General features: G+C 49.7%; 2 protein-coding genes across 2 annotated transcripts in view; both read right to left on the bottom strand.

Moving 5' to 3' along the window:
- The window catches only part of cfl2 (cofilin 2 (muscle)), a 19,024-nt gene extending 12,366 nt beyond the window's left edge, over nucleotides 1-6,658 (bottom strand). The window contains exon 1 of the mRNA XM_079573930.1: nucleotides 6,495-6,658. Coding sequence (XP_079430056.1) covers nucleotides 6,495-6,497 — 3 coding nt within the window. The 5' untranslated portion in view covers nucleotides 6,498-6,658. The remainder of the gene's footprint in view (nucleotides 1-6,494) is intronic.
- A 3,639-nt stretch (nucleotides 6,659-10,297) lies between these two features.
- Nucleotides 10,298-12,087, bottom strand: part of baz1a (bromodomain adjacent to zinc finger domain, 1A) — a 36,870-nt gene continuing 35,080 nt past the window's right edge. Inside the window, exons 26-27 of the mRNA XM_079573921.1 lie at nucleotides 10,878-10,965; nucleotides 10,298-10,695 (exon numbers count right to left, since the gene is read on the bottom strand). Coding sequence (XP_079430047.1) covers nucleotides 10,517-10,695; nucleotides 10,878-10,965 — 267 coding nt within the window. The 3' untranslated portion in view covers nucleotides 10,298-10,516. The remainder of the gene's footprint in view (nucleotides 10,696-10,877; nucleotides 10,966-12,087) is intronic.

Below are 12,087 nucleotides of genomic sequence, written 5' to 3'. Positions count from 1 at the left end.
CTGACTCCTGAGAGGCAGAAACAGGGATTAATAACTACAGCCTGACGCCTGAGGGGCAGAAACAGGGATTAATAACTACAGCCTGACGCCTGAGGGGCAGAAAGAGGGATTAATGACTACAGCCTGACGCCTGAGGGGCAGAAAGAGGGATTAATAACTACAGCATGACGCCTGAGGGGCAGAAACAGGGATTAATGACTACAGCCTGACGCCTGAGGGGCAGAAACAGGGATTAATAACTACAGCCTGACTCCTGAGAGGCAGAAACAGGGATTAATAACTACAGCCTGACTCCTGAGAGGCAGAAACAGGGATTAATAACTACAGCCTGACTCCTGAGAGGCAGAAACAGGGATTAATAACTACAGCCTGACTCCTGAGAGGCAGAAACAGGGATTAATAACTACAGCCTGACGCCTGAGGGGCAGAAACAGGGATTAATAACTACAGCCTGACTCCTGAGAGGCAGAAACGGGGATTAATAACTACAGCCTGACGCCTGAGGGGCAGAAACAGGGATTAATAACTACAGCCTGACTCCTGAGAGGCAGAAACAGGGATTAATAACTACAGCCTGACGCCTGAGGGGCAGAAACAACGATTAATAACTACAGCCTGACGCCTGAGGGGCAGAAACAGGGATTAATAACTACAGCCTGACGCCTGAGAGGCAGAAACAGGGATTAATTACTACAGCCTGACGCCTGAGGGGCAGAAACAGGGATTAATGACTACAGCCTGACGCCTGAGGGGCAGAAACAGGGATTAATGACTACAGCCTGACGCCTGAGAGGCAGAAACAGGGATTAATGACTACAGCCTGACGCCTGAGAGGCAGAAACAGGGATTAATAACTACAGCCTTACTCCTGAGAGGCAGAAACAGGGATTAATAACTACAGCATGACGCCTGAGGGGCAGAAACAGGGATTAATAACTACAACCTTACTCCTGAGAGGCAGAAACAGGGATTAATGACTACAGCCTGACGCCTGAGGGGCAGAAACAGGGATTAATGACTACAGCCTGACTCCTGAGAGGCAGAAACAGGGATTATTAACTACAGCCTGACTCCTGAGAGGCAGAAACAGGGATTAATAACTACAGCCTGACGCCTGAGGGGCAGAAACAGGGATTAATAACTACAGCCTGACGCCTGAGGGGCAGAAACAGGGATTAATAACTACAGCCTGACTCCTGAGAGGCAGAAACAGGGATTAATAACTACAGCCTGACTCCTGAGAGGCAGAAACAGGGATTAATAACTACAGCCTGACGCCTGAGGGGCAGAAACAGGGATTAATAACTACAGCCTGACGCCTGAGGGGCAGAAAGAGGGATTAATGACTACAGCCTGACGCCTGAGGGGCAGAAAGAGGGATTAATAACTACAGCATGACGCCTGAGGGGCAGAAACAGGGATTAATGACTACAGCCTGACGCCTGAGGGGCAGAAACAGGGATTAATAACTACAGCCTGACTCCTGAGAGGCAGAAACAGGGATTAATAACTACAGCCTGACTCCTGAGAGGCAGAAACAGGGATTAATAACTACAGCCTGACTCCTGAGAGGCAGAAACAGGGATTAATAACTACAGCCTGACTCCTGAGAGGCAGAAACAGGGATTAATAACTACAGCCTGACGCCTGAGGGGCAGAAACAGGGATTAATAACTACAGCCTGACTCCTGAGAGGCAGAAACACGGATTAATAACTACAGCCTGACTCCTGAGAGGCAGAAACAGGGATTAATAACTACAGCCTTACTCCTGAGAGGCAGAAACAGGGATTAACAACTGCAGCCTGACTCCTGAGAGGCAGAAACAGGGATTAATAACTACAGCCTGACTCCTGAGAGGCAGAAACAGGGATTAAGCTTTATGTTATTACCACTAGGGATGTACCGATCCGATATTCAGTATCGGGAGCCGATCCGGTGAGAGACGGGCTGTGAATCTGTGGTCGCTGAGCTAGGCTAGGCTAGGCTAGGCTAGGCTAGGCTACTGATTTGATTTATTTGATATATTTTTATTACTGTGTCTTGCACATAAGTACGGAGCCCTGGAAGTGACATCAGACAAAAAACATTGGGGGGTGGAAAATATTTAAAAATCGTTTTTTGAAGAAGTTTTTTTGTTTTTACATCTCAAATTATCTCAAGGGAATGATAATTTTTTTTTATTATCCCAAGATAATTTGTGGTAAAAAAAATAAAAATAAAACTGACGCCAACCGGTCACTAACCTGGGGCTAACCTGACGCTAAACTGTAGTTAACCTGACACTAACCTGGCGCTAACCTGGCGCTAACCTGACACTAACCTGGCGCTAACCTGGCGCTAACCTGGGGCTAAACTGCAGTTAACCTGGCGCTAACCTGACACTAACCTGGGGCTAAACTGTAGTTAACCTGGCGCTAACCTGACGCTAACCTGACGCTAACCTGACGCTAACCTGTCGCTAACCTGACGCTAACCTGACACTAACCTGGCGCTAACCTGGCGCTAACCTGGCGCTAACCTGGCACTAACCTGATGCTAACCTGACACTAACCTGACGCTAACCTGACGCTAACCTGACACTAACCTGACGCTAACCTGGCGCTAACCTGACACTAACCTGGCACTAACCTGATGCTAACCTGACACTAACCTGACGCTAACCTGACGCTAACCTGACACTAACCTGACACTAACCTGACACTAACCTGACGCTAACCTGGCGCTAACCTGACGCTAACCTGACGCTAACCTGACGCTAACCTGACACTAACCTGACACTAACCTGACGCTAACCTGACACTAACCTGACACTAACCTGACGCTAACCTGACGCTAACCTGACACTAACCTGACGCTAACCTGGCGCTAACCTGACGCTAACCTATCGCTAACCTGACGCTAACCTGACGCTAACCTGGCGCTAACCTGACGCTAACCTGGCGCTAACCTGGCGCTAACCTGACACTAACCTGGCGCTAACCTGACACTAACCTGGCGCTAACCTGGCGCTAACCTGACGCTAACCTGACACTAACCTGGTGCTAACCTGACACTAACCTGACACTAACCTGACACTAACCTGACACTAACCTGACACTAACCTGACACTAACCTGGTGCTAACCTGACACTAACCTGACACTAACCTGACACTAACCTGACACTAACCTGACACTAACCTGACACTAACCTGGTGCTAACCTGACACTAACCTGACACTAACCTGACACTAACCTGGCATTAACCTGACGCTAACCTGACGCTAACCTGTCGCTAACCTGACACTAACCTGACGCTAACCTGACGCTAACCTGGCGCTAACCTGTAGCTAACCTGTAGCTAACCTGGTGCTAACCTGACACTAACCTGACGCTAACCTGACACTAACCTGACACTAACCTGACACTAACCTGACGCTAACCTGACACTAACCTGACACTAACCTGACACTAACCTGGCATTAACCTGACGCTAACCTGACGCTAACCTGTCGCTAACCTGACACTAACCTGACGCTAACCTGACGCTAACCTGGCGCTAACCTGTAGCTAACCTGGTGCTAACCTGACACTAACCTGACGCTAACCTGACACTAACCTGACGCTAACCTGGCGCTAACCTGTAGCTAACCTGTAGCTAACCTGTCGCTAACCTGACGCTAACCTGACGCTAACCTGGTGCTAACCTGACACTAACCTGACGCTAACCTGACGCTAACCTGGCATTAACCTGACGCTAACCTGACGCTAACCTGGTGCTAACCTGACACTAACCTGACGCTAACCTGACGCTAACCTGGTGCTAACCTGACACTAACCTGACGCTAACCTGACGCTAACCTGGCATTAACCTGACGCTAACCTGACGCTAACCTGGTGCTAACCTGACACTAACCTGACACTAACCTGGCATTAACCTGACGCTAACCTGACGCTAACCTGTCGCTAACCTGTCGCTAACCTGGCACTAACCTGGCACTAACCTGACACTAACCTGGCACTAACCTGTCGCTAAACTGTAGCTAACCTGACACTAACCTGACACTAACCTGACACTAACCTGACACTAACCTGACACTAACCTGACACTAACCTGTCGCTAACCTGACACTAACCTGACGCTAACCTGACACTAACCTGGCACTAACCTGTCGCTAAACTGTAGCTAACCTGACACTAACCTGACACTAACCTGACACTAACCTGACACTAACCTGACGCTAACCTGACGCTAACCTGGCGCTAACCTGGCACTAACCTGACACTAACCTGACGCTAACCTGTCGCTAACCTGACGCTAACCTGACACTAACCTGGCGCTAACCTGGCGCTAACCTGACACTAACCTGGCGCTAACCTGACACTAACCTGACACTAACCTGACGCTAACCTGTCGCTAACCTGACGCTAACCTGTCGCTAACCTGACGCTAACCTGTCGCTAAACTGTAGCTAACCTGACACTAACCTGACGCTAACCTGTCGCTAACCTGACGCTAACCTGACGCTAACCTGTCGCTAACCTGACGCTAACCTGACGCTAACCTGACACTAACCTGGCGCTAACCTGGCGCTAACCTGACACTAACCTGACACTAACCTGTCGCTAAACTGTAGCTAACCTGACGCAAACCTGACACTAACCTGACGCTAACCTGACGCTAACCTGGCACTAACCTGACGCTAACCTGACGCTAACCTGGCACTAACCTGACGCTAACCTGACACTAACCTGACACTAACCTGACACTAACCTGACACTAACCTGGCGCTAACCTGACGCTAACCTGGCGCTAATCTGACGCTAACCTGACGCTAACCTGGCACTAACCTGACGCTAACCTGACGCTAACCTGACGCTAACCTGACGCTAACCTGGCGCTAACCTGACGCTAACCTGACGCTAACCTGACGCTAACCTGACGCTAACCTGACGCTAACCTGACGCTAACCTGACACTAACCTGACACTAACCTGTCGCTAACCTGACACTAACCTGACGCTAACCTGACACTAACCTGACACTAACCTGACGCTAACCTGACACTAACCTGACACTAACCTGTCGCTAACCTGGCGCTAACCTGACATTAACCTGTCGCTAGCTAACCTGACACTAACCTGACACTAACCTGACGCTAACCTGACACTAACCTGACACTAACCTGACACTAACCTGACACTAACCTGACACTAACCTGACGCTAACCTGGCGCTAACCTGACACTAACCTGGCGCTAACCTGACATTAACCTGGCGCTAACCTGACACTAACCTGACACTAACCTGACGCTAACCTGACGCTAACCTGACACTAACCTGACGCTAACCTGGCGCTAACCTGACGCTAACCTGACACTAACCTGACACTAACCTGACGCTAACCTGGCGCTAACCTGAAGGGGCTCTCCCTAGGGCCTGACGGGGCTCTCCCTAGGGCCTGACTGGGCTCTCCCTGGGGCCTGACTGGGCTCTCCCTGGGGCCTGACTGGGCTCTCCCTGGGGCCTGACGGGGCTCTCCCTGGGGCCTGACTGGGCTCTTCCTGGGGCCTGATGGGGCTCTCCCTGGGGCCTGATGGGGCTCCTCGGGGGCTCTCCCTGGGGCCTGAGGGGGCTCTCCCTGGGGCCTGAGGGGGCTCCTCGGGGGCTCTCCCTGGGGCCTGAGGGGGCTCTCCCTGGGGCTCCTCGGGGGCCCTCCCTGGGGCTCCTCGGGGGCTCCTCGGGGCCGGAGGGGGCAGTAAGATGGCCGCCGCGGGGCCCAGGCCTCGGGCCACAGGCGGCCGGTGCTCGGGGGCAGAGCCTGAAATGACCCGTGTGTCTGATAAACAGAACACATCAGCGGGTGAGGCGCTGATAAAGCGCTCATAAAGCGGTGGTAAAGCGGTGGTAAAGCGGTGGTAAAGCGCTGATAAAGCGGTGTTTTACTGAACTGAAGCTAAAGTCCAGAAGCGGCGCGTGCGCGTCAATCAGAGCGTGATGCTAAAGCTAAAGCTAACCCTGACTCAGTCCGTTATTCCGACACAAACTCCTCCATCTGGCCGTCTCTGACCGCGTAAAGCGCTGGTTTTCACCCCGCTGGGAGTGCCCCCCCCTCGGGCCCCCAGGACAGGCCTGACCCGCACACAAACATGTAGTATTTTATTGTTTATTGTCGGAGGATAAAGGTCCGGAGCTGCATTCCTGCCTTCGGCCGCACATTTCCCTCCGCGGCGCCGGGACTGAGGCCCGAACCCGCCGCTTCATTCATCCTTTCACCGATAAATATTAACATTAAACCAAACTGAGCGGTCGGTGATGCGGGGGGGCGGCGGGGGGGCGGCGGTGGAGGGTCTAAAGCCGCCGTGAGCCGCTCGGTGCCCCGGGGAAAGAGCGCCGTTAGCCGGGATTAGCCGTTAGCTCCGGTGGAATAACGGTCCTCCGGAGAGAGAGGCCTCCGGCGGGGACAGAGACACCAGAGACACCGGGGACAGGGGGACACGCGGCGGGGACACTCACCATGGTTCCCTCGGTGGTGGTGGTGGTGGTTTGGCCGTAGATCGGGTCCTGTTGTCGGTGAAAAGAGCCGTGAGGAGCCGCTGAATGAACTGGAGCCGAGGAGGAGCCACGGGAGAAGGAGGGACAGAGAGTTCAGCCCCGACTCAGCCCGGAATCTGAGCAGAGTCAGGTTTCTGCGGAAACAAATCTGAGACTCAGGGAAAGTCTGGCATAAATCTGAGACTCAGGGAAAGTCTGGCATAAATCTGAGACTAAAGGAAAGTCTGACATAAATCTGAGACTGAAGGAAAGTCTGACATAAATCTGAGACTAGAGGAAAGTCTGACATAAATCTGAGACTAGAGGAAAGTCTGGCATAAATCTGAGACTAAAGGAAAGTCTCATTTCCTTCTATAGTTTGTTTTTCATTGTCTCTTTAACACATTATTTGTTCTTTAAAAACACCTGAATCTGCCTCGACTCTTCAGAGGAGGCACCACAGGCAAAACTACATCTTTTCAGGTTTTGGGCCAGATTGTTTTTCTGAACATATAAACTTTCACCTGGAAACAAACCTAATCTTCACCACAACATGTTTAAATATTGGACTGATTCAGTGTTCTCCCATAGACTTATACGGGAGAGCACTTTTTCCTCTCAGTCGCTCCGAAAGACTTGACTTTTTAAATATTTCATTCTTAGCCTGATTTATTTATTAAAAATAAGGCAAAAAAAACATTTTTTACTGATTTTTCCACTAAAAACTGCTTATTTTAAAACTGAACAACATTTGCAAAATCCCCCTGAAAAAACCTTGGAAACTCATTTATCTATAAAATAAAACCAGACATTTGAAAGTAGCTCAATCCGTTTAACAAAAAATGAGAATAATTAAAGCCGCAAGCGGCATCGAACGGCCCTCGCGGGCCGTGCCTCCTTTAGCGCCTCTATTGACGCGTCTATGTAACTGTACCAAGGGCGCCAGCGCGGCCACACGGCATTTTATTGCCCTGATGTGCCATTAATCTGTCAGTAAACATCAAAACTGCATTTTTAGCCTCTCCATGTGAATAATGGCTCCAGCCTGCAGAATCTTTTTAGTTTCACAAGTGGCATCAGGCGGCCCTAACGGGCCGTACTTCCATGACCACCGTCCACAGGCTCCTGACAGGGGGCGCTAACGCGCTGTAATGTTGTATAATGTGAGATTTATGTGTCAGCCCCGTTACAATAACATGGGGGCCCCGGGCGTCACCATGGCAACACCGTACAAAATACGATATGGGTCTCATTGGCTTTTTCGATCAGGACGCCATCAACTATTTTTGTGCCGAATTTCATCCATTTCCGAGAAACTAATTTTTTTCCCATAATGCATTTTTTCTTCTACACCTGGAGGGGGCGCTATCGCGCCCAATGTCACTTTTTCACATTTGTTGTGTCCAGGGGTGAAAGGTCAATAAAATGTATATTTCCGATTTTTAATTGGAGTTTGTTTGTGCGAATGGGAGAAATTTTTAGTCTACGATGAATCGCAACATTCTTAGTAAAGATTGTTTGTCAGGGGGCGTGGCCACAGTCATATTTTTTGTTTGTCGTCACATGACAAATGTCTGTACCGAATCTCGCTTATCTACGACAAAGTTGACGTTGGCCCCTCCCCCATTGGCGTAATGTATTTTGACTTTTGTAGGTGGCGCTGTCGCGCCATTTTTTATTTCCCCCAATATAATAATAATAATATAATATATCGCGACGATATATTATACATTACTGGAAAGCTCTCAACGATCCTCTGAGGTCTATATAAGTATAACGTCTATAAGGTCTATATGCCCCCATTCATTTTAATGCTATAATAAGTATAAAGGCCACACCTCCGGCGTGTCACGGTTTTACACGGTGAGTTTACGGTTGCCATGGGGACAGCGCTTCGCGCTCCGCGCACCTTGGTTCGTGCGCTGCGCGCACTTGCCTGCGTTGCGATTACAAGAGGCCCTTGCACCGGCGGCCGCTCGGGCCTAAAAAACAGAAAACTTTGTATTTTTTTCTCTCGGTTGTGCCGGTGAGTTTCACATTGATATCGGTAAATTTAAACGTTTCCCTTTTTACTGCAGCGTCGCCAACATGAGGAAACATGGACTCACTTTGACTTTTCACATTTTCCACTTTGTTTCTGACAAATAGAATCTAAACATAATAAAAACATAAAAACATAAGGTGGTTCTTCTCCCCTGAAGGTTCATCGACTCCTAAAAACTAAACAGGGACTAAAAACATGAACTTTAGTGACAGTTTGATTTAAACCCTCCTCTAATATTTCAGTCATAAATATGTTTTTAAATGTGCCTGAAGTCAAAATAAAAACCAACGATTCTCTATAAAACATCCTTTATTTGACATTTTTATTATTCATCAAACACAAACCAGTGGAAAAAAGGGAAAAAAAACAAAATGTTCGTAATAAATAAAAAAAAACTAAAGCAGTAGTTCAACACAAAAACTACAAAAAACTAACAAAAAAAACTACAAACCCCACGAGCCTCAGCTCCGAGAGGGAAACCGGGGAATCCACTTTCAGGAGGAAGTTAAAAAAACTACGACTTCATGAAAACATTTCATTTAAACCTTTCTAAACGGGAGGAAACATTTAGAAACAGGTCGCAGAAAGTCACTTTAAAGGGACGGTTCAGGACGTTTCACACGGGGCCTCGTGTCCTCGTTATCCAGAGAGTCGCTGATTCATGGAGAGGTTTTATTTGGGTAATTCATGCAGTTCTTATATTTGAAGAGTCGAGTGGCGCTAGTGCTAGGCTAGTGCATGTCTATGGTATCAGCTAGCCTGCATTAAAAACAGTGTGACCCGCTCAGGTGCTCTGTGGAGCGGGGACAAACCGATCTGATCCTGCACTAGCCTAGCCTAGCACTAGCCTAGCCTAGCACTAGCACCACTCGAGTCTTCTGCATGAATCACAAGAAAAAAAGATCTCCATAAATCAGCAACACTGTGGATAACGAGGACATGAGGCCCTGTGTGAAACATCCTGAACTAATTATCCCTTTACGGCCATTTCATCTCCACAAACGGAACAAATCATCTCTAAAGACAAAACAGACTCAAACAGACGGAGCGACTGAGCCACGTTTGTGTAAAATGGATTCAGTGCTTTTAAATGAGTGACGCTGTAAACGCTGAGGGACTGACGGGGTCGTCTCGGGGTCGTCTCGGGGTCGTCTCGGGGTCGTCTCGGGGTCGTCTCGTTTGGGAAAAGGTGAATCTTCGTTCCAGTGATTTGTCTTTTACATATTTACAAACGATTACGGTCCCGTCTGAACCGGGATTTAAAGCTAACGTCGAGTCGTTTTGGAGTCGGAGAAACGAGCTGAACTTTCCACATCTTCACGTCCCTGAGTCGGAAGTTTCACAGGATTCAAACACGTTTAGTTTAAAGTTCTGTCTGCAGTGTCGGACGTCGCCCAAACCAAACGGATCTTCCTGAGTTTCAATCCAGAGGTTTCGTTTTCTCATCTTTAAGGAGAGACGCTGCAGGAGGAACCGGAGCGCCTTTAGTTTCTGAAGAACGCCGGGGTTTCTCCTCAGCGTCTGGCCTTCAGGAGGAGGCTCTTGTTTTGTGGCCTTCAGGAGGAGGTTCTTGTTTTGTGGCCTTCAGGAGGAGGCTCATGTTTTCTGGCCTTCAGGAGGAGGCTCTTGTTTTCTGGCCTTCAGGAGGAGGCTCTTGTTTTCTGGCCTTCAGGAGGAGACTCATGTTTTCTGGCCTTCAGGAGGAGGCTCATGTTTTCTGGCCTTCAGGAGGAGGTTCTTGTTTTGTGGCCTTCAGGAGGAGGCTCTTGTTTTCTGGCCTTCAGGAGGAGGTTCTTGTTTTGTGGCCTTCAGGAGGAGGCTCTTGTTTTCTGGCCTTCAGGAGGAGGCTCATGTTTTGTGGCCTTCAGGAGGAGGCTCATGTTTTGGTCCCAGTCCAGTCGATCTCAGGAGGAAAGTTTATTGATTAGTGGTCGTTGTAAGGTTCTCCCCGTGGGCGTGGTCAGTGCCTGGAGCGTTTGGCGGCCGGCTCTCCTCCTGCTCCTCCGCTCAGGCCGATGCTGTGGAGCTCCGCGTGGAAGAACTGCTGCAGTCGGAGTCCGGCCTTGGCCTCGTTGCTGTGGCGAGGGTTGTATTCCAGACAGTTGGAGAACATGAGCTCCACGTCGGCCACGAAGTCGGCTGTAACACAAACAAACACCAGGTTAGAAGCAGCGCGACGGGCCGGGGGGCGTGTCTCTGTGGAGCAGGGGGCGTGTCTCTGAGGAGCAGGGGGCGTGTCTCTGTGGAGCAGGGGGCGTGTCTCTCAGGAGCAGGGGGCGTGTCTCTCTGGAGCAGGGGGCGTGTCTCTCTCTCACACTGACCTGCAGACTTGTACTGGCAGTTGTTGACCTTCTCCCGGATGGTGCTGAGGGCGATGGGTTTCTGGATGATGTCGTAATAATCCGGGACCTGGAACAGAAGAGACGGATGAGCTCGGGCGGTTCCACCGAGCGGACGCTCAGACGGGAGGAGGAGGAGGAGCTGATGAGGAACCTCGCTGCTCAGGTCCAGAGCCGACTCCTCTTTCACCTTTATTTGTTTTACCGGCGTTTACCCTTTAAGGCAGCCGCCCTCTTTCAGGGGCTTTCACTGCTTTAAACATACCCTCGGCTGTGAGCGGCTAATCGTGGCTAATCGCGGCTAATCGCGGCTAATCGCGGCTAATCGTGGCTAATCGTGGCTAATCGCGGCTAATCGTGGCTAATCGTGGCTAATCGTGGCTAATCGTGGCTAATCGTGGTTAATTGTGGCTAATCGCGGCTAATCGCGGCTCGTAGCCTCCTGTGACCGACAGACGCACGGAGAGACTGAAAGATCGTGTCTAAAATCGCACAGTGTCTGTCCTGCTGTAGTTAGTTATAGTTATAGTTAGTTATAGCTGTACCTGAGTGCGTGACACCAGTTTAACGAAGGGCCAGCTGTCCTCGTGTGGTAGTTAGTTATAGTTATAGTTAGTTATAGTCGTACCTGAGTGCGTGACACCAGTTTAACGAAGGGCCAGCTGTCCTCGTGTGGTAGTTAGTTGTAGTTATAGTTAGTTATAGTCGTACCTGAGTGCGTGACACCAGTTTAACGAAGGGCCAGCTGTCCTCGTGTGGTAGTTAGTTGTAGTTAGTTAGTTATAGTCGTACCTGAGTGCGTGACACTAGTTTAACGAAGGGCCAGCTGTCCTCGTGTGGTAGTTAGTTGTAGTTATAGTTAGTTATAGTCGTACCTGAGTGCGTGACACCAGTTTAACGAAGGGCCAGCTGTCCTCGTGTGGTAGTTAGTTGTAGTTATAGTTAGTTATAGTCGTACCTGAGTGCGTGACACTAGTTTAACGAAGGGCCAGCTGTCCTCGTGTGGTAGTTAGTTGTAGTTATAGTTAGTTATAGTCGTACCTGAGTGCGTGACACTAGTTTAACGAAGGGCCAGCTGTCCTCGTGTGGTAGTTAGTTATAGTTATAGTTAGTTATAGTCGTACCTGAGTGCGTGACACTAGTTTAACGAAGGGCCAGCTGTCCTCGTGTGGTAGTTAGTTGTAGTTATAGT

Source organism: Gobius niger, assembly GCF_951799975.1.
Source record: "Gobius niger genome assembly, chromosome: 16".
NCBI classification, from domain to species: domain Eukaryota; kingdom Metazoa; phylum Chordata; class Actinopteri; order Gobiiformes; family Gobiidae; genus Gobius; species Gobius niger.
The sequence above is the reverse complement of the archived record's forward strand: the minus strand, read 5'-3'. Positions and strand labels throughout refer to the sequence as shown.